General features: G+C 38.5%; 2 protein-coding genes and 1 long non-coding RNA gene across 11 annotated transcripts in view; 1 reads left to right on the forward strand and 2 right to left on the reverse strand.

Moving 5' to 3' along the window:
- Su(Tpl) (Suppressor of Triplolethal) overlaps positions 1 to 10,063 on the reverse strand; it is a 64,538-nt gene extending 54,475 nt beyond the window's left edge. The window contains exon 1 of the mRNA XM_046632265.2: positions 9,405 to 10,063. Coding sequence (XP_046488221.1) covers positions 9,405 to 9,536 — 132 coding nt within the window. The 5' untranslated portion in view covers positions 9,537 to 10,063. The remainder of the gene's footprint in view (positions 1 to 9,404) is intronic.
- Positions 10,064 to 10,155: 92 nt separating this feature from the next.
- LOC138191157 (uncharacterized) lies at positions 10,156 to 14,043 on the forward strand. Its single transcript, XR_011177467.1, has 2 exons — positions 10,156 to 10,604; positions 12,395 to 14,043. It is a non-coding gene; the product is annotated as an uncharacterized lncRNA (long non-coding RNA).
- Positions 14,044 to 19,071: 5,028 nt separating this feature from the next.
- unc-13 overlaps positions 19,072 to 24,259 on the reverse strand; it is a 99,413-nt gene continuing 94,225 nt past the window's right edge. For all 9 annotated transcript variants that reach the window (XM_069137191.1, XM_069137197.1, XM_069137194.1 and 6 more), the window contains one exon: positions 19,072 to 24,005. In XM_069137191.1, the coding sequence (XP_068993292.1) occupies positions 23,711 to 24,005 (295 nt within the window). In that variant the 3' untranslated portion in view covers positions 19,072 to 23,710. The remainder of the gene's footprint in view (positions 24,006 to 24,259) is intronic.

Genomic DNA, 24,259 nt, shown 5'->3' on the forward strand with positions numbered 1-24,259 from the left:
CATTATACGCACAAAGGCGTTATACATATACACACACGTTACACATACATACAGGCGCAACTATACTGCATACAACATAACAGAAAATGCTAGCGTGGAGTTCTCTCCGGTCCGCACACCACCACCACCACTACCTGCTTTCGTCCTTGTTTCCTTGCCCGCTGCAGGGGTGCATTATTTCACATCTCTTCTAGTTTCCCAAGGGTTATTTCCCCCCTCTCAGCTGGAACGACCGACGGATCCCCATCGACGACGACGACCCGACCCGAAAGACCGTCGACCCCAACACGAACGACCCGACGCAGTTGAAACACAGCCGTGCGCCTTTCTTGGCTACCAGACGTGAACGACTGCATAGCTATATATGTACACCTATATACTATATGCCTGTATATGACAATATGTACATATAGTTCTTGGCACGAGTGACCAACTCGACTGACAAGAACTATGGGATATAAAGTAATAATGCCCGGTACACTTTGCTGGGTTGTATTCTATTGGGTGTACAAGTGCCGATCGAGTGGTAAACGGGGGGTGGTCGTAAGTATGTAGTTTACATTTTGGAACGTTGCGTACTAACGTGTAATGCGTAACACTTAATTTTCAACGTCATTGAACGAGGTAATCCTGCGGTGCAGTTGCGAAAGGGGGGGGGAATTGAAAACATATTGCCTAATTCAATACCTTTGCCGCATTATAATAAGCAACCGGAAAGTCACGTGTAATATACATGTATTTGAACGTAATAAACCCGGTGGTCGAAACGCGGAGAGGATAATTGAAAAATCATTTTCTACGATATTTTCACCATTTTCGTTTTATTCTCTTTAATTTTTATGAATCGTTATACCCTGGCAATGCGGTTTCATATAATAATATTCCACCAAAATTGCACAGCAATAAAATGGTCGTATTTATTTAGGCACTTCATCAATATAATACATTAACTTTAACCGCGTACACAATTATACCAGGGGTTAAAAATTCATGGAAAATATGTACTTTTGTTTGATATTACATACATTTCATGCATATGTAATTTTTTTTTTCCAGCGACAGACCTTAACACCAATATTATCGGTGGCATTCGGGCGTAACGCATACGTTCAACTAAAAAAATCATGCGTAGTAGCGTTCGTGGCCGATACGGAGAGGTAGGTAGGTAAGTATAAAGTAGGAGGCTATAACGCTCGAATAACGTCTTGGGTAAAATCGGCCCGCAGCCCGGCATCGTAGTTCCGAAAGGCAGATATATATATACATATATATATATATATATATATATATATATAACCGCGTTTATTTGACTCTAACGAGCTCCTCTCAACAAATGGAACACAAGTAATAAGTGTAACGCTGCGGTATAGGCGTACATACACACATATACATGTATATAATACCCATTTTTCGTATCTAAGATCGCATCTTATACCTATATACTTATAATATTATAATAATTATATGCAATGACACATTTTGGCGCGGGGATAAGCATATACTACGCATATAAATGAGTAATAAACGAAACAAGAAGGAAGAAAAAGTAAAATACCCGCGCGATGGTATTTATAACGCAAACGTTTGTAATAACCGATGGGAATTGAATCGCCTCTAATAAATGTTCCGGCCCGTTTTGGTTTTATTCTCAGCTTTGTTAGATCGACTGTATTGGGGATAAATTAAACTTAGGTTAAAATATTCCAAGAGTTGGTAACGATTATAGATCAGGGATAGCCAACCGGTAGATCGCGACGAGGCAACGAGGAAACAGAAAGAAGAAAAAAATAAAATACACGACTCTGTCGAAAAATATTTCATTTAATTCTGTGGTAAAGATTTGAGATTGGTAGATCGCAAAGAGTCTGAACAGAAAACATTATATCTCGGGTCTGATCAAATTGGTCATCCGTGTTATAGATACGTGTCGACGAGCGTATAATACGTGGATAAATATTCAAATACCGATCAGCGTGAAAGTTCAATGCGATCTGCAGAACTGATCCAGAAGCGTAGATGGAATTTTACTAAATTACTCCGTACTCTACGTACACATAGTTATATAATACAACGCGCGTACAAGTGGAGGAGGAGCGTTAATCATCGATCGATCGTCATACGATCGCGTGATATCGGCTGCATATAAATATAATTGCTATGTAACTATTTGGCCGGAGAACGAGGCGACGTCGGGTTGTCAGGCCGAGCGTGACATGAAAGTTGAAATTAGGAAATTTGGCCGTTTTCACCGCGCGCATTGAATTGCAATTCTTATTCCTCAATTCTAAATATAAAACGTCGCGCGCGACCAACCGCGGCACGATATACATACGTATGTATATACCTATACATTATACATGAACGAAACCGTGTATCGAACGCGTACGACGAAAAAAAAATTTCGATCGACTTTTTCGTCGCGATGATACGCATGCGTGATACCTGTACGTTTTGCAATGACATGTAATGCGTAAGGTGCAAAAAAGAAAAAATTTTAACTGTCCAACGTACGTCCGGAAAATCACAACGTGCATTACGTACCTGATTACAGGACCGCGTTATCATGTATACAAATTAATCCCTGAACAAAATTCATGACTGACGTCACGTAGATACGCTTATATGCGTACATGGGGATTTTACATATATATATATTTCGCTCGGCGAGTTTAAATTAGCTGTCATTTCCAGAGGGGTTCAAAACTTTCGTATTATTACTACCGTCGCCACTTCACCCGCAGCAGCTAAATTACATGTATATAGCATGCAGTGGGCTCAATAAGGGTGGCTGTTGACTGTCATGAAATATATACATGTATTATCACGAGAGAAATATCGATCACGCGGTCCACCGATATCCGCGATATATGTACAATTAATATGTAAAGAGGCTGTCAAATAATTTTCAACTCATAGCTGAACGTTAATAAATTGAATATTATACATGCTGCAGCTGGTAAAATATACGTGTATATAAAATATACTGATAAAAATTGCCAAGCGTCGAATTCGTTGAATGCGCGTCAATCGATACTTTTCATAACCCACGAAATACAAAACAAAGATTTCGCCTCGACCTTCCGGTTAGCTTGTTTCCGGTCCGAAACAAAATGCGAGTCTCGATTCTACACGAATTATGTGACAATGATTCCCAATCTCTCACGTCGGCTGCATTGCCAGTCATCGTCACACAATTCTTGTAGAATCGAGACTCGCGTTTTACTTCGAACCGAAATTAATTTGGCCGGAAGGTTAAGGCATTAACGAACGTTGCCGTACATTATAACCTCGAGTGGATCGGTATGATAACGTGCAAGCGGTGGTGAAAAACACACACACAGACACGCCAAGAGCGAACGCGCTCTACTTGCACCATATCATATTATACGACTAACTTAATAGACTATAGTTGTACAGAGTATAAACTGCACGGCGGTCAATGAGTTACACATACATGGCATGCATATACGATAAATTATATAACAAGTGTAATAAAACGAAACCGTATTATACAAGAAGAATATATACACACGTAGAAGCAGCGGATTCCTAAACATACGTGTAAGGCACATAACGCGTGTACGTGTATACTGCATGGCTGCGGAGGAAGCTCCGATTAAAGGAGTTAAAAAAATAATAACACGTTAATACGATAACGACGTGACAGTAGCCGCCGTCAACTCGCCCCCCTCCCCAATTCTCTTTCTTCTCTCTCGCCCTCACTGACCCTCCATGCAGAAATACGCACGGTACGCTCATTTACGTCGCACGGAGAGTGTGTACGACAAACCCGACCGACGTGCACCATAAATCAGAGTCAGACTGAGGCGAGCCGCTCTTACGCATACGCGAATCGGGTGTCGAAGGGAGGATACGTCGACACCCGGAAGTGCCACGAGTTACCCCTGAGCGGGCAGTTTAAGGTTGCGATGCACGCATGCCTGCAATATCGGACAACTGTCGCTGGATGAATTTGCGATGCGAGAATTCCCCCGTATACGCATAGATGTGATAGATGGACGAGCATTAGAGGCAATCCCCTTTCACCTTGCGTTATGTTGTCCGTGCTCTATCCCCCTCCGCCTCTTTCGCAGCACGCATGCACGTCTATAGGATGTGGAAAAGAAAATGTTGTTGCAATTGCTCGGTGTGCAGCAAAACCTGTATCGCGTCGATCGTATTTTCAACTTTCAATGTCGCCGTCGATCGCCGACCCTTAATTATATGCCGATAGTTACAGACGATTTTTTTAACAAAAGAGGACACTTCTAGTTTACCCCATTTTTTTTTTCGTGGCGAAATTCGAGTGTTGAAAATTCGCACAATTTTTGAATTATCAATGTTTTGATCGACCCCGCAGCAGCTCGGCTTACAGACAGAAAGGTGTACGCGTATCGAAACGATTCTAATCGTCAATAGCACTGCATCCTGTGTGTATAATAAGACCGGGTATAATGTAATATATCATTCGATCCGGGAGTTCAATTACGTTGTTACGATATCGTGATCGATGCCGAGCGAGCTTAGGACAAAAAGTCAATTAAAGATATCCGCGGTAAGGCATACATACGTACACCATATGCGTACATACTTGGTCTAGCGATGGGAAAACCGCATTTTCGCCTCAATAATATCACGATGAACACAACAGACAGAAGATGCGTATTACCATCGGGTTTGTTCTTTTTATTTGTTTTTACTTCTATCTCTCTCGTTCCCGGATAACGTTTGTGACTACGCGCCGGTTATCTAGTATAAACTTTGCCTATCTTGACGTCGTCCTCGGGCCCGTTATTAAAAGCCACCATATACATATACTCAAGCCACATTTGTACTCGCATTATTAACATACATGTAACACGTTATATGACACTCACAGAACTTCGGAATCAACAAAGGTCTGACGAAATTGAATTTTTTTATTTTATAATTAGAACATGCCAGAATAATATCGATACGTAGATTCTCCGACCGAGTTGACATATTTTGGCATACCACAGAGCAAAAATAGAAATAAATGCTTTAAAAAAGAAGCATCGTACGCCTTCAGGGCTACTAAGTGTACGGCTACTGTACCACATATTCTGGTTCTCCTCTCCCAGTTAACGTGCAGTAACACGAATTCGTGTGGATATACCCAATTTGCATTACGTGCTTGTATGTACCTGATATAAACCGCGATCAAGTGCAGCACGGAAGCTACATATATATACACATATTATAAGGTATAACGGAAAATCTTTCAAGCGTACCGAAAACCAACATGTGGCGTCTCGACGGTTGCGCCCCGGGAGAAGAGTTGTGAAGAGAGGAGAGGAAATATAAAAACGAGAAAACAATAGCAATAAAAATAATGGTAACAACGCTTAGGCCTTTATAGACGCGCGTATATATATACATGTATATAATGCATAAGCACAGGAATTTACAACGTCGAGAACAACAAATGCCTGACTTAGTTTTATTTACATTATATAAATTGTATAAACTTTCGATTTCTATTATGCGTTTCAATTTCGTTCTCGTGCAGTTCTTTAAATTCCCTCAACAGCTTTAACGCGGGTTACAGTTTCGAAACTGAACCTCAATAATAATATACCACATTAGTGAGCAATGTGAATGATAGAACAAATAAATAAATAAATAAATAAACATGATTGCACGGTAAAAATATATTTGCGTATGCACTTGTACGTGGGTGTATTTGAATTTTGGATCGATTCTGATAAACAAACCACGTCATACGTGTACACTGCAAGTACGTTATGAGCCAGCATCTTATTTCCTCTCCGCTTTATCTTATGACGACAATGATCATGTATATCTATATATGTAAAATCTAATCGCCTCGGTGTTGATCGCGTCCAAAAATTGGACAAATTGATATAGCCTGCGTGATGAAAATTGTTTCCATTTCGAGATGTAAGTAAACTTTCGGCCTTTAACTTCCTCGTAGTACGGAGGATCAAGTTAAACCGCCTAGCCTTTAACTTTGCAGTGAGTTTCTGGTCTCACACGATCGGAACGGCATAATATTCCTGTTGAACTCTGCAGCAGTATTTTACATACGCATACACGACGTTTAAATTGCGATTCGTTGTACACACACACACATATGCACGCATCATACTTTGTACTCTGGTTCTCGTTGCACGTTAAGCGAGTTTCTCATCGCTCGGTTATTCTTGCTGTTCGACGATTTTCAAAGTAATCATTTATACTTATAATTGGTAAGGTTGTGCGTTGCATGTTTTATACGCCGGCTGTTGCACACTGCAACTTTAAGCGCAGTACTGTATTCCGTAGGAACAATAAGCGAACGAGAAACGATATCGATGGTACCCATAACGATAATAATAACGTATATAAAGCTACGTGTATACGTGTCCATGGATATATATATATATACATATATATACACGTATATAGACTAGCGACCGGCAAAAGGCGAGTTATAGCCCCGCAGAGTTGAGGAGAAATCTGAAATTGCGTAACTTTTGGCTATCGCCACTTGGTGCTTTCTTAATATACCAACAACGCGGTCGCGGAGTTTTGCGGCCGTCTGACGTTTGGAAATTTAAACTAAATCAGGCCCTCACGTTCCGAATCCATTTTATCCACTTTTATTTTTTTCCGTATGTAAATCAAAATTAATACACCCGCTGTAAGTCGAAAGACGCACCGTTCTGTGTACGAATAGTTTGAAACTAGGCTCTACGTGCACACGTGAATGGTATATACGTATATCTATGAATCGTAAAAGAGTGCTTGATTCATTATCATTGGTACGAAAAATGCTGCGGAAATAAAGCTTGAATTTACAGAGTACAAATAAGATAACCAACGGCGATATTTTATTTTGCGAATCGATATCACAACAAACGATGAAAAGTTCGAACGAGCTCTTTCGTAAAGTGATTGAAAGAAAAAAAAAAAAAATCAATTTTCGAAGCAAACCTGCACGTCTTTAATTAAGACACGGAATTACGTATGTACAGAGCGATACATTGTCCGATCGTGTATCGGGATAATTCGCGACTTCGAATCGCTGCCAAGTACATACTCTCACATAAGTGTACGCGTAGAGGTAGTATCGAGTTTAGAGAGACCACATAAGAATTATTCGCTGTTGCGTCAGTTAAGCGAGGCACCGATCAGCGATGTAATTCAATACCAACTCTGACGTACTTATTTTTTCGTTTTTTTCCCCTATTCTTTCCGCTTTTATTTTTATTTCTTGCACTCGCTTTCGATACATTGAAAATGGGTAGACAGTTTATTATATGTTATACATAATGTGTGTATATTGTAAGTTGTTTGGGATATATATGTATATGCAAGTCGTAAGACGCGTACGAAATGGATGTTTGTGAAAAGCTTGAATCGCGTATATTTGCCATTTTGTTTTTGCAAACGAATAGAAAGAAAGAGAGAGAGAGAGAGAGAGAGAGAAAGAGAGAAAGAGAGAGAGAGAGAGAGAGAGAGAGTCGGAAATTTCGCAAGCCTATATATTTTTGCGAAATACGCGACGTCCCGTTGAAAACAAAGTTTTTACTCTGCAGGTATCGAATAAAACTTGAATAAACATATTTAAACGATTAATGATATGCGAAAATAAGAAAATCAATCGATGAAGAAAAATTGAATTACTCGGGTCTTAAAACGAAACATGCTGCACGCGAATGACGCTTTCTCGTGATAAAAAGTAGTAACGACATTTACCTTCGTATTGGTTATTTCACGCATTTATTATAAGTTTCGTGAACAAACACAAAGATACCGGAATAACGGGAATATACATGTAATTATAGGTGTGACTTAATTTCTGAAAGCGATTACGCGAATCGATAGATAACAACATCCACATCTTATCCCACCTTGTGTATGTATAAATGTATAGATACATATACGTATAGGTGTACAAAACAACAACAATTTCTTGAAATTAATGAATCCAATTCCTCGGTCATCGTCGGTTTTCGATAGGAGCGAAAATATCAGCGTAATAATCGTTTCGAAGGTTGATATCGGCTAATCCCACGAGAGGAAGGAGATGATCGATAGCAAGACAGCAAGCACAGTACGACACGAAGGTCCGCGCACACTTGAAATTTGTGTGCAATAAAACTTGAACCCTGTCGGCGTTGACGAGCAGTCAGCTGGTTCCATAGATTAAAGCGATGCAGGTACGTACACAACGAACTGCGAGAAGATATCGAACACCTATTTCTCGACTTTTCTCTCTCTCTCTTTCTCTCTCGGGCTGCGGCTACGCATCTCCAACACACCGGTGTTGTTTGGTTAATTTTAGACGGAAATGTAAGTTCAGTAGGTGGTTACCGAAGACAAAAATAAGGCCTACCGATTCGGTTTCGAATTTCTGCTACTTCGCGTCTTCCGAAAGAACTTGGCCACGACTTACAAATTGTCGGCGGTGATCCCTTAACGAGCAAAAAGCCGTTTACTCTTCCAACGTTACCACCGTCGTCGTTTCAAGCGCGGTCAACGTCTCAAGGGTTCGCACAGCGGGGGGTCGAAGAAACACTCGAAAGAAACGGAGGGGTGGAAGACACAAGATACGTCAAAATAAAAAAATTTTAAAAAACCAACCCGTCCCCGAGGAATTTCAAACCAACACCGGAGACGTGTACCAGAGAATGTTTATCACGCGTGGTCGACTCTGTGTTGATATCGTGTCTTTATCGATTCGCAGCTGAGAGAGGAACTTGCCGAGGGGTTGGTGGCGGGGCGAGGAGGGGGAGGAGGAGGAGGAGGAGGATGCTAGGCGGTCAGGACCAAGATCTAACCGAGAGGAATATCCGGAACGAGGAAAAGGGCTGGCTCGAAGGACAGTTGGGAAAAGGCAGGAAGATCTCGGGCACGAGTAACTAGATTTCGGCAGCGAAGTCGGTGACAACTGCTGGCAGCGTTACGTAACGGTCGTTGTCAAACCATACGGTGTTTGCCGATCGCGTGTCGAGAGTCGTAGGGAGTGCGGGTGACGATTTGTCGTATTTAAAAAAAAAAAGGCAAATTCGTAAATCGGCGACGGGGATTGTCGCTTCGTGGAAACATTTGAATAGGGTACCGGAGGAGAGAAGAAGACAGCTGCGTCGACGTGGCTCGGTTATTCGTAAAGCGGGGATAATTTACCGTATCCGAGGCGACCCTCGAAAGGTAGAATAATGTCCAGGGATTAGCTCGGGAAGGTCCCCGACTGATTCCAGATACGAGCGAATGAAATCTCGGACGAAATATGGCTACCCGTGTGCGCTCGACACCTCTTTCATCCATTACGACACACGCACACAGAGGACAGAGAAACAGAGGCAGAGAGACGGGGGATTTAAATAAGGGGTATTTACACCAGCGGGGAAATCGGTCAGGTTCTATTATTTACTCACCCGATTGCGAAGGTAGTCCTCGATCGCCCGGTAAGCCGAGTCCGTCAGTTTCACAAATATCAACGATTTATTTTCATGAAAATTACTTTGCGATGACAAACCATACTGGACACCTGCCACCAGCGCCGCCATTTCTAACTTGGTTCTCTCACACCGAAGACCAGCTGACGTCGGCTAGTCAAATCAAACACTTATTTATCCAGTCAGATACTCGGGGATGTTGATCGGCTCTCTCGTTTTGTCACCGATTACCTGAGGGGCGGCGGTTGGGAAGCGAACCCTTCAAACCTTCGCCGAATAATCGCACCTCCCCGGACACATACGCGTCCTTCTCTCTTCGTCCGACGAGATTTAACGCGCAACAACACCTATCCGCAAAGTTTCTCCGTCGTTACTCGTCCCTTCGACAGTCCCTCGTCCGTCTCGCGTATTTTTTCTTTTCGATTATCACTTACTCGTCACCCCCGGGCACGCATGGTTTTATCGAAAGATTTTCTCTTGATTAGAAGAGAACCGTGCCTCACCGTCCTTCGAAGAAACTACACACTTTCCACGGCCACCTGGTGGGCAGGGCCTACAAGCCCCGAACGACCAGTAGGAATCGCCTCTCTGATCCACGAACAATTCCGGTGGCGGGAGACGCGACACTGTCGACTCCTTTCGAGGTTCGCTCTCGCACTGCCGTCGCCTCGTCGCGACCCGGCGCCCGAAGGACTCGCCGCGCCATCTAGCGGCGGATTCCGGAGTCGCTTCGTCTCGGCTCTGCTCCTATGGTAGCCGCTCCGCGGAAATGATATCCTCTCTGCTATGACGTCACCGGACCTCCTTATCTCTTCCTTGCCTATCAATCTCTCCGCGCACACGCGTTGCTGCACGCGTGCAAACTTATTCTCGGCCGAGAATTCGGTCGTTCATCCCCCCTCAGCCGCGCGTCTTGTTACTACTACGGCTACTACGCGTTATCGCGTTCTTGGGTCAGGTGGATGCGTGTGCGTGGGGAACATGCGCGTGCACGCGTGTTGAACGTTGTGTCGAAATAACCTACGTGGCACGAGTCACGTTGTAAAATAACAAACAAATAAAATCTACCAACCTTTATGTTTGTCTTCTCCGAATTATTGTAAAGTAGAACCTCGTTTAACCGAAATAATTGGGACCGGGCTTAGTTCGGACAATCATCGGGATGATCGAACAGTAATGGTAAGTGTTACGATGTTCAGCGCTGGGAAATATTCAAGATATATATATATATATATATACATATATATATATATATATATATATATATATAATTATTATTATTATATATATAGGGGTGTGGGAGTACTGAAATTCTTCGGGTTGGGATGGGTAAACAGATTAACTTCGGGTCAGGTATTCGAAAATTTCGAGTACTCGAATATTTCGGACTCTATATACATATTTGTCATATATACACCCATAATAAAAAATATGTATAGTATATACATATAGTCGGAAATATTTGAGTACTCGAAATTTTCAGGTACCTGACCCGAAATTAATCCGTTAACTCATCCCGACCCGAAGAATTTCAGTCCCGCACATCTCCATGTACATACATATATGTGTATTATTTGTATAATTGCGCGCGGTCCTTTGACGTGCATATAAATTTCAAGATTTCGTGCCGTCGTTGAAATAGATACATACTATGTAATAAAACACGAAAAACGCGCACATGGAAGAAGAAAACAAATAAAGACAGCAGTTTGAGATTCGGATAATCGAGGTTCTACTGTACACTGGTTCCATATTGTTGTTTTAGGTATTGTCAAATGTTTTTATCGGCCTATTGCGCTCTTCTCTGCTCGATAATATGGTTGTTTTTTTCACAACTTTACTGTTAAACCGGATAAACCTTGCGCCTCGTTATTATACTTCGTTATTATACAGCGAGAGGCGCTAAAGAATTTCCTTTCTTTTACAACGGCAATAATTAACGATTCTCAGTATAATTACAAGGGAAAGTCTGGTGGGTGCATTATACCAACGGCATCGCGAAATGGTAAAGAGAGAGGAGGGTAAAAAAATTAAAGGTACTAAATCAAATCACCTTTCTGCGCTGCAGTGCACCAAACGGAGAAACTCGGCGGTAAATTATCGCATAAAGCGAATGAGGGAAAAAAAAAATAATAACAAAATTAATCATTAATGATAAATATTTTTCACTTTGTTGCTTTGAAAATACCGAACCTAGAACTGCCTGCGGCAGCTGATTTCGTCGGATCGTCGTCGTCATTGGTCAAAGAAAGAAAGTGGTCAGGCGTGTATAATTTTTTTACGATACTGCAACAATACGGCCGTCGAGTCGGTTAAACTTTGTTTGCACCATTTCCTACGCCGAGCTTATAAGACCTGCAACCTACCTGCCCGCATCCATAGAACAGGCATCTAAAATCACGTAGATAGCTGATCTTGAAACTTTAAAATCTTGAACTGCAGTCTACAACGCTTGTCTGTATAACTGAGTTATACGCAAACCACATGCCGCAGGTTACATGCTCCATTAATTTTGTACAATGATATTTACTGTGGCTGTGAGGGTAGCAGAAATCATCGGGTTGAGTCGCGTTGGGAAAAACCTATTAGTTTTACGTCGGGATCCCCGAAAGTATTAGTTTTGTCGAAATTTTCGTGATTCCCAGATCTCCCGAAGAAAGATGACATACTTCTTACTGAAAATATTCATATCATCTAGATACACAATTTACTGTTAGTATTTGTCCAGTATTATAAATACTAGGTAAGTGAGGTTCCTCACGTTTCGGGATTCTCGAAGATTTCGGGTTTCTTAACCATTCCAGGATCGCCGAAAAACCTGATCCGATACAAACTGGTCTCGGACCCGAATCCCCCCCCCGAGATTTCGGGAACCCGCACAGCCGTAGTATTTACTTAAAGTTACTGGTTCAACGTGTTACTCGAGTTCAAAGTTTAAAGTCCTTCATGTTGTACGCACGCTACTGCAGGCCAGGGCGACGAATGATCGGCTTGTAACGTCTGCAGAGGCTCTGCATTGTTACAGCGACCACGAATTTTACCGTAAACCGAAGGGAGCCGCCTGGGATAAATGACTGACCGTTTGGATTGTAATCATTGTGCTTTAGAAATGTATTTTCATTCAATAATACACAATAAAACTTATCTGTAATAAACGATAACTATATATTATATCAAGTAATAATGTATAGTATTATTATTGTTATTTTCATTGTTATAATTTAGCGTATATAATAATAATTTATTATTATTTATATTTATGCATGTGTATATATATATATACATACGTATGTTAATGATGCTAATAGGTAAATGAAGTAATGTTGGCATTTCATCCGTCGTACACATTACTGGTTTTAATAATAAAATTCACGATAATGAAGATTATTATATAATCTTAATACGTTATATCACTTATCACCCTATATATCATTTTGTACATTTCAACAAATTGAATATGATCAACGAACGTAACATATTATAGTATATATATTATATACTATATATATATAATTATATATTATATAGTATATATATAGACTTTGGGTTTTATTTTCATTTTCACGTATTACTTCGTTCTTTCGTCAAATAAGTTGTACATTACGTACTTCATCGCTTCATTGACGCTGTAGTAGGTATAGGTATATTGTTTATTACACTACGTGTGGGAGGAATCGTTGAGCTTTATGCGAAATCTCTTGAATGGGACGATTTGCGATGTACGAATAACGTTTATTAACACATGAAAGTCTACTCCTATTCGCTTCAGCGCGTTTACTGCGAATCCCGGGGACCTGCAAGCGTGCGTCTTGCGTACAATCTCTATAAGGTTTTTAATAAATGGGTACGAGAGCATTATATGTAAATACAAAAATAAATCACGGAGAATCTTAGAACGAAACATGCAGAAATACGATTTCATAAATGAAAAAAAAAAAATAATAATAATACGATTAAATCGAAACTGTTTATGCGATAAGTGATTTTTATACCGGAAATTTTTAATTACGCAAGACTAAGGCCTGTTCATTTTCGAGGTATATATAATATTATACATTGCATCTAGTCAGTGAAGTATACAAACCTCAAAAATGAAAAGGCATTAGTCTTGCGTAATTGGAAATTTCCGGTATAAAAATCACTTATCGCATAAGCCGTTTCGATTAAATTTTCTTTTTTTTTCACACATGAAATCATATGTCTGGATATTTCGTTATAAGATTTTTAGTAATTTATTTTTGTAATTCCACGTGAATATGTAAAATGGAAATTTGTGACTCACTGTTGCCTCGTAATTAGTTTCTGCGGAACGTGAATTTTAAACGACTGCTATATTTAAAAGCCGATAAAACTTTTAAATGGCCACTGTTGATCCGCTCGCAACTTTATTTTGGTTTCACGATCATTTCCATCGCTTATCAATTTAACGAGTGCGGCTACTCAACGCCGAAGAAAATAACGGCAAGAACAATGTAGGTATATCGTTTCATCTTTGAGTGGAGCTTAATTATGACTGTTGATTGAACAGCTTGCAAAATTAGCTCCTACATGTATAATTACGCGCACGTACGTATCACCTGTGTAACAGCGGCTCACTCTCAAGCGTACCCGTCAATTATCCATAATGAAAAAATATCTCGATGCTCGTTTATAAGTATGACGCAGAGAAATTTTGACTTTCGTTCGGTGTATCGATGCTACTTTCCGCCGCGGAATTAGCCTTTTCTCTGTTGGTATAAAAGTTTCAATTCGGGATAGCCTTTTCTCCATGCCTTTCCGAGCGGTATTTATTGTGCAAATCTAACCGTTGATTAATTGCATACGTGTATTTTCGACGCTTGGTCATAAACTATAATTTTCAAGCGCGCAGTGAGCTACGGATTTCCATATTTTTTTATTGTATAAGATTAACATATTCGTCTAATTTTCATTTCACTGCTTTAATAATTTTTCTCAATTTCCTATTTTTCGTTCTTCTCGCAGTTGTTCTTCAGCGTAGATTCACAATACCGAATGAAAGTTTCGCATTCAAGGCTAAATTTTTGAAAATGACGCTTGAAAGCGTTATACTATGTTTCTCATCAACAACAACCCATTAACACACATTAAATTGATCGGTGAAACATGCATGTGTATTGTATATATAATATCTATACGTCAGAGAAATTATTTCTCAATTAAGGCTTTTTCTTGTCTGTCATGAGCCCGAAGGACGTGACGTCAATTAGCTAATGTACAAAAAATCGTCCCGACTTTATCGCCAAGTAAAAAAACAGTGCCGACTTGTCATTCAAATCTCGTGAAAAGAAGACCGCACATTTGTCACCATGAAACTTTGATCTATAATCTTAAATTTGAACGCAGAGTTTTAATCCTTTTTGACGATGCTTAATGATTTCTCGGATTAGATTTTCCGCACCATATATTTTCGATGTATACAATATACTGTGCCTACACGCTTATCGCTGATAAGTGTAATAATGTGTGTCAGTTGACGAAAGAACGTAGCGAGGTACAATGAATTATCTATATACTTATTATAATAATAGGCGCGAAGAGAGAATAATGAATATTTTTCGACCGGAAATATAGATGCTGAGAATTACATAGGGTATGTAATCGTTTATAATTTATACATACGAGCGATGCGAGTGACGATGATTGGACATATCTTGTAATAATATATAAATATACATATATATGTATATATTCATGAGAAAGAATGCGTTGCTTTCTACGGTGATCTGCACACACGATATATCGTATTATGCGCTATTAGTATCGCACTGTGAATATTTTATGTACATATGTAGCTACATAAATATATACATATACTTATTATCCATTATCCTTATACTTCTTTGTTCTCTTCGTTTCTTTTCACTTCCTTTCTCATTAGCAAATCGGTGCGAAATTAACCGACGATTATCGACCAGCATGAAAAAATTACGTGTGCAGTATTATAATACATATAATATACGTACGCGTACCGTAAAGCTGAGATGAATGAATCTGTGTATCTGCTATACGCACACGGAGATAATGAAAAAAGAAATCTTACGATATCTCTTGGCATAATTCCTGAATTTTGTGAACTAATACGGGCAAGTTCAAAACTCCGAAAGATGACGTAAAAAAACGCCCATGCGCATTTCGGCATCGTTCAAGTGTCAAAATTGAAAGCATTAGTTGCCAAAGAACGTTTCTCCGTGCGTATAATATACACACGAGGCTTGCGTTTCACACTTTACAATCGGATTGGACACGCGAAGTAAGCAGCTATCGAGTTTTTTTTATTCTTTGTTTTTTTCCTTGTTCCAACTTTTCAACACTTACGCCCCGCGAGGCGTGACCGATGTTAATATAACAGGTACTATTAGTCAATTATCTCAGCTAAAAATTAAACGCTTTTGATCCACTGATCCTTGTATAAGAGCACCGATGGGATATGGTACATTCACGCGGAAGGGAAACACATGTTTGAAGAATTTTACGACAGAAGCTTGTAAGTTATTTGCGTATAAATGCGTTTATGAGAAAAAAATCAGTTCAACATTTATTTTCGCACGTTCCAGCAAAGGGTTTCGCAAAAATTATAAATAATTGAACAGCAAAGGTTGGGCGGGGGGAGTTTGTGGGAATTATTTTTGCACACTCGCGTAACGTCTGCACCTTTTCATTATGAAGATAACAAGAATTTTCAAAAATTGTATAGTCAATTTACGTATACATTCGTTCTAAAGGTATATGCAGGAATTATATTTTATAACGGAAAGGATTAAATTCTTGTTTACATAGTTATATTTAACGCTTGCCATGTATAGATGGAAAATTGAGTCGAATAATGCCAAATGGAACATGAAATGTATTAATTTACGTAATGATCGAGGAAACGTCCACGAAGAACCAGTTACTACTGTATGTTTGATAATTACTGTAGAGTGGAATTTCAAGAAATTTCATTGGTATCTCAGCAGATTGATATTCTCTCCCCCTCACCTCGTTGCGCTTCTTCCAGTTTTCCCGCACCTTTAACCAATATATCGGTTAATTATTACCCTGACATAATGTCGGATTCATTTATACATCGATCTAAAAGGTGTTGCGAGGGTAATTTTGAAATTTCCCTGCAGCTTAATGTTAATCATGGATCAACGTTTAGATAGGTCTATCGAAACTTAATAATATTAATATTTTTTTAATGTTTTTTTTTTTTTGTAAACATGTAATGATATGAAACGCGGCACAATGATCAACGGTGATATAATTTAGTTGATTTATTTGTTAAAATTTTACATATGTATATATATATATATAAGTATATATATATATACATATATATAATTGTTTATTCTTTAGCTATATTATATGTATGTGTATAAATTATTAAGGTAACGTTAACTCTTACGATGTACATCATAATCATTTCTCACGTTTATCGTAGTCTATCTAGCTACTACGGGCTAGACTCGAGCTCACTTTTTCTTCCATATACCATATTTAAATGTATATATTATTTAAATTTACCGTTATGTATGAATGACGTAACAAACAATTTTCCCCTGCGCATTTCGAAACGCGGGTTATACACACTATAATATTTATCTTAAACTTTCTATTACACTTTGAAATATATCGCCAATGGTTTTCATTTATTTATGAATACGAGGTGTGGTGATCTTTTAGGTACATGATAATACCAGCTTAAACGACTTTAAACCTATACCTACAAGGTATGTAACACGATGGTTTTACCATAATTATCGATTCACGCGGCGCCTCCGGACCTTTGAATCCGATTTGCATGACGGGGCACGTATTTGCAAATAGGATTTCGGTGATTTATCATACACGAATGTCGATTATACCTATAAACCTATGTATTCCCATTCTCACAATTATTTACCTCTCTAATTTTCACTCATTCGTTCGTCCGATAACGAAGTTGCAGCAGCTATAATTCGAAAACGGTGAAATCGTCTGACGGCCGATTTCGATATATTAGGTGTTGGTACGAGAATACGGAAAGGGCGCGAGTACATCCAGTATATATGTTTAATATTTCGCGAATATGACGAAAATTTGCGAAAAATACCGCCGCTGTATCCGCGAAATGGACGGTTGCAGTTGCGCCGTGAATCACGGATACACTTTTCACTTGTAGATTACAGTCGAGATGCATACCTGTATACGTCTATGTGCATGTGTGTATATATGTATACGTGGGTACTAATATATGTGACGTATAAAAGGAAAAAGATTTCAGGTTCGAGTTCTTGAATTATTCTCACCTTTATGCACAACGTATATATTTTACATTGAACGTGTAATACGACGCGAGAAAGGAAAATTAATTAATAAAACGTAAAAATCTAAACTATTCAAAAACTTAAATTCGAAATCCTTTTTACTTTATGCGTAAGATGCATTAGTACATGTATACATATACTTGTAAATGTAGGCGTACATCTGCACTATACACGTAACAAGTTTATGCATACAAGTATAAAGCTTTTGCGTTTTAACGTCATATGCAAGAAATAAATGTCCTACATACGGATGTGTGAAGTGTACGAAATTCCGGTGAAGTATGAGCTGAAATCTTTTCAACTATACACGTACATGAGATCTGACATCGTCCCTTTTCTTCAACTATAAGGAAGTATCTGTAACAGAACTTCAGTGTTGGTTCGAATAATTCTTACAAGGGTATAAATTAGGTTCTGATTTCCTCTTGTCGGTAATGCGGATATTGATATGTGAAAAATATCGTGAATTTTGCGAATAATGTTCAGAAGTAAATTTCCTCGATTGCGTTGCGAGGAATATCGAATTCGGGATTTGTCGAACGAGTTGCAAACTATACCCATTCGAAATGTTCAACGACAGAGAGATGAGTGAAATAAGTAATAAGCGAATGAAGAGAAGATTTTTTTATTCCCTTGACATTCCTTCTTCGTCCTAAATGTGCGTGTTTGGTTTGATGACGTCAACGGGAGGCTGCAAATTAGGGTGTAACATTTTTCGTACACGGGTAACATATTTTTCCATATATATATATATATATATATATATAAATATTTATATTTATATTTATATAATATATATATATTTTTTTTTGCTTCTTCTTTACGTTAACAAATTTTTTAGTAACAACGACAATTTTACACACAAACACGCAGTCATATCGCATCATAAACGCCCGAGTTACAAATTACGCCATAATTTCACACATACTTTCTTGCAAATACGTTATGTGCTACATGTGCATGTATGCATGTGTATACCGATAATCATTACGAACGATAATTATGATTGAATTTTTATTAATTGTGTGTATATACTTGCGAAACACAACACAAGCATTCTCTTCATTTTTCATTATATATTGTATAATATTTATTAGGTACGTAACACACGCAAATTTCATATACGAATTTTCAAGCATAGTATTGTCAACAGTTGTGTATTTTTACTTACTTTTTTTAAAAATTGTTTTTCATTTTTCTTTTTATTTCTCCTCTCTCTCTCTCTCTCTCTCTCTCTATATATATATATGTACATATATATATATATAGTATATATACATATATATCTCTCTCGCTATCTCGCTACCTCGCTATTTCGCTATCTTACTTTTTACATGCTTTTCTTTTCTGGTCCTTCGGCTAGATATTATACAGGCTAGTTGTCTGTGATATTTTATCTCTGCATTTGACAAATCATTTTTAGGGCATTCCGCGTACTCTCGTTTCGCCGTATACCATTTCATCACTGATTTTCAGCGCCGCGTCCTACGTATAGATATATACAATACATTTTATACTGACGCGACGTGGCAAAGTGATTGCGTGATAGTCAACGCACGCGAAACTGATGCCAAACGCCGGCCCAAATTCGTCTCGAGATTTAGAAGAACATATTTTTCCCCTCCGTTAACATTGATTTCCTATAACCGTTATTCAACTTTGCGGCCTAAACTTGATCACCGCGTGGCTGACCTCTGGTGAAAATAATTGTCTGAAGATTGACGAGATTTTTTGTCGAATGTATTCTGATAATTCGAATTCAACAAAGTGACAAAATCAACAGTTGGTAGAAAGTTGAGGAAGAGGGGAAAATATACCCACTTACAGGGAGGTCTTAATGCAAGTTTTGAATAACCGATCTACTGAAGAGGTAAATTATTATAGTCGCTGGACCCGGCTCGCGATAATCAAGTTGCAAGTATACAAGATAGGTACATATATTTGTGATTCTCACGGTTTTTCGCGTTATTGCAATTGCGTAGTATATATAATGTGTGTATAGATTCGATTGGAACTGACGTGGACGTTGATGCGTACATAGAGTAGAAATCGTAATGGTATTATCTTTCTAATATCTTTTTTTTTAATGTATGAATATTTATTTATTCATGTATTACTATCATTAATAATATTGTTTCATTTAATTATATGTCAAATTTTTTTTTTGTTTTTTCGTTTTTTTTTTTTTTTTTTGAAAGAGAAAAATACCGTTGCTATTGGGAAAATATGTTTTAAAGGGTAATTATCACAGAATACACGAGATATTTCAAGCTTATACGGGACATATTATAGTAATCCAAGCGGAGTCGATAATTAATAATAACAGTAATAATAATAATAATAATAACAACAACAATAATTATAGAAGAAGAAATACAATACGACGTATTTCGTCAAGCAGCTGATCGATTTCTGCTGATATATTGTATAATATTTTATTGTTATCATAGACGAATTTCATCTCTCGTTTGACGAAATCATTATTTACATCCATATTATTATTATATATTTACGACGCCGCAAGCGCGCCCTCACCGTTGGCTTTTTACCGGTTTTTAAGCAGCGAAGAGAATATAGATGTTTTTTAAAAAAAGATCGTACAACGAGTTTCAGATTTCAAATATTTCAAAAAACGTTGGGCAGATAATTATACGAAAGTCGCTAACGATGAGAGTTTTATTTCGTTACGGTAATGGATGATTTTATTTTTTGTTTTTTCTTGTTTTCAATTCGTTCATAGGTATTGTTTTGACTAGACTTGAGGAGGATTGTTACAAAATTGAACATTGAATTGAACGGATTGATCGAAGAATGTCGATTTTTAATTGTTTCATTATTCTAGTATTAATTTCTGAAAATATTCGCGTCATGCCAATTGACGTAAGCCACAACCATAATGCAAGTAGGGTATACAGTATTCTACGTTAACTATTATAATGTACACCCTGTCTCGAACATGTTTCCGACTGTTTTCTGTCAATCGAACCATAAACAATATTGAGTTTTTTAATTTTTTTGAATTTCACGTACGCTACTGAAGCGGCCTACGTGTTTATGATTAACGTCAGGTAAGTGCGTCTATCTAATCGTCGTTTCCGTTTCAACTTTAGATATAACTGTAGTATTGTACGTAAATACGTTTTACGGTATGATATACCTAATATTGTGTGTAAGGTAATGTAAATTTTTTTTAACAGAACCGTTGTTTCTGGCGCGTGGGTTTTTTTTTTTTTTTTTAATATGAAACACTTTAAAAAATCAGACGATTACTCGTAAATTGGGCAACATGTGTACACGCTATCGTAACAGATGATCTCGAATGCATGCTTGTTTCGTTCCCTGCCTCCACTTCTGTGTAATAATCTTTGATTTCTCATTTTTCTCCGTAATCCGAATATATTCAATGGAATATGTGTAAAGGCGTGTATTACGATTTGGTTATCAGGCGCGCGACTCGATGTCTAATTCAAAGAAAAATTCCACCTTCGCGATCTGACCTGGGAATTCTGTTTGTTGCATTTTAATATACACCGCTTCGTTTATTTCACGGTCACAACCAATCCTTCATGCTCACACTTTTTCAACTGACGGACCTGTATTTTACATCAGCACATATCACTGGCAATCCTTGAATTTGAACGATTAGCAAATCTAGCAATTTACAAAAAAATTATTTTCTCCCTTCTTTTTCTACTTCCTCAATTACAAGGTACTGAAACTTTTTTCAAATATTCAAGTTACCACCGATACGCCTTTTCGTTTTTAACATTGTTCTGACAATATTTACTTTTTTACTATATTTTACCCAGCACGTTAATGCGAATTTGCGAATCACCGGATACGCCCAGTAGTTTCCGAATTGTCTGCTGATTTGCTGATTATTCAAATTTTCCGCATACATATCTGAATGCTCAATAAGATATTGCTATTCAACCACGTATGGCTTAATCTATTCCCCTTCGATCGCTTCGAGATATAATATATTCCGTGTAAATCGTTCAGCAAGCGCCCGTGTTTACAAATTCCAAATGCCAAAAAATTGCCTAGTCATTCAACTCCACAATCAAGCGTATCACTCTTAAACATGTACTTATATAAAGAACGTATGCACATGGTACATGTAAATCTATATTTTTACACGTTATTCAAGGGCCTACATTCATAAATCGTTATTAACATTTCAATATTTATTATCGTTCTTGTTACTATTGTTGATAAAATTATTGTTATGCCATTATTATTATTCTCATTAGTAATGATTAATTTTTAATGTGTTATTACTCTTATTATTTTTATTACTATTATTATTATTATTATTATTATTATTGATATAATGAATGTAAGTAAGTTAATTTTATGATAATTTTTATATGTTAGTAATCATAATTATTACTAAAGCAGCGCGCCACTTTCAACGAAGCGTGGCGCGCGTCTTTTTTGGTCGTCCTCAAATGCTATATACCTTAATTTTTATTAGAAAAAAGAGAGAGGAAAACGAAAAAAAAAAAGGAAGAAAGAGAAACGAACGAAAATGATGAGAAAACAGTTATCGTCAACAATTTTATATAGTAAGTCTATACAATAAATTGTCCTCCGAATGACGACCCAAAATTTACATCGAGTCTTTTACGTTTCCTAGCTAGACTCAAGGCCCGGATCTCTTTCTCTCTTTCTCTCATTCAGCCACACACTCTCGTTATTCTTTCATTTAATATCTGTTTGTCTGCTTATATTTTCTTGTTCAAGTTTTTTTACTACTCATTCATGGTTTATCGTATCAACCCGTTTATTACACAGATTAAATTGTTATGTTTATTTATTGTTTTTCTGTACTTGTTTGTTATTTTTTCTTCGTTTTTAATATGTGTTTATGTGCTTGGACAACGGATGAATTTATTCGGCATGGGTTTTTTTTCACACTTAATATTTACACATTTTCACAGTCTCAGTTGTTACATAGCTATACGTACACCAACATGGCAATAAGTCTGTTTCGCATGGCTGGATACTCACGTTTTGCCTTTTTTTTCGTCGTCTTCATCGAATAATTTTCTTTTCTTTTATAATCACTTAATTGTATTCAATTTTAATTACTTGTATACGAATATGGTTAATATTGCGTACTGGCAGCACTTATTTCACGGTCTAAAATCCAATCCGTTCAGCCCCCTTCCCCGCCGTCAGTTTTATTCCGTATATTTTAATCAGTTCGTATCCTCGTAATCGCTGTACAAAAAGTATATGTACAATATCGATGCCAGAGGCACGGCCTCCGTAATTTCGTGTATCGTCATATCAAACAATAGATTAGGCATAATCTCGTATCGTGATTCCGCATCTTTGGCAATGACAGTCTTGCGATTTCTTCCATCCATATGTCGTCTTCGACGCGCGTTCGTGGCGTTCGGATCCTCATCTCCGTGAAGCTAATTGACGCAGGACGTAGAACGACGTATGGAAGTCGGTTCGTCGTACGAATCGCGAAAAGCTCGTCAGCTTTGGTCCACAGAGCCAAAGATGAATTTTCCTTGGCGGATATTTTGCGTCGTGCGTTTTAGGTACACGCTGTTGCGGGGGCTTCAGCTCGGATGCATGAGATGTGGCAATTCGAGTAACGCGTTCTTCGTTTTAGAGATTGAGAAATCGTCGACGGTACGTCCGGATCCTGACGCGATCGTTCAACCGTTGCAGCCAGTCGGAGGTAGATATACTTGACTCGATAAAACCCGGTGCCCTCTGCTTGTCTCGATGCGATGCGTACGAAACTGCGGTGAAGATGACAAGGTAGCGATTTCTAGTCATTCTCTTCGACGACGTCGAGCAGCGCGTTTCGCTGCACTCTTACTTCGGCAGCTCAGATGTGAGGGATCCTATTTTTATCGGATGAAAATTCTCCCCCGAGCTCTTTCGAAGCTCAAAGAACGCGTCGAACGGGATTTATCTGTATTATTTATCTTCCTACGTATCGCTGCAGCTTCAGGTCGGATTTGGCAACGGGTTCTCCTGCCTTATGTCACTCTTCAACTTAACGAATTCCTTCGCCACCTCGTCGTTGTTCCTCTGGGAGAGTATCCGCAGTATCGTCCATCCGGTCTCGTCCATGTGGATTCGCTTCCCCAGGGACAACCAGCACGCGCAGGATCCTTGATCGACGATATCCTTCAGCTGCATTACCGCCACTCCCACCAGACGATCCTCACGCGCGAAGCAGTAATCCTTAACGCAGATGTGAAGCTCGAAGAAATCCAGCTGCTCCTCGTTACCGATTATACTGCAATAAGTCGAATAGGAAGCTTAGTCGATTTTACCATGCAGATTGCCAAATCATTTTCAACACGGTTCTACTTAAGTACGAATTTTGTGACAGCTGTACCAACACGTCGCTCTGTGTTGTCCGGACGAAAAATGAAAAATATTTATCCAACTAAGCGACGCTGTCCAAGTGAAAATAGCCACATGAACGCGATTTAGATTCACGCCAAGTTTGGGTTTCAACATTGTGAGCTTATCAATCGGACGAACCAG

Source organism: Neodiprion pinetum, chromosome 6, assembly GCF_021155775.2.
Source record: "Neodiprion pinetum isolate iyNeoPine1 chromosome 6, iyNeoPine1.2, whole genome shotgun sequence".
Lineage (NCBI taxonomy): Eukaryota > Metazoa > Arthropoda > Insecta > Hymenoptera > Diprionidae > Neodiprion > Neodiprion pinetum.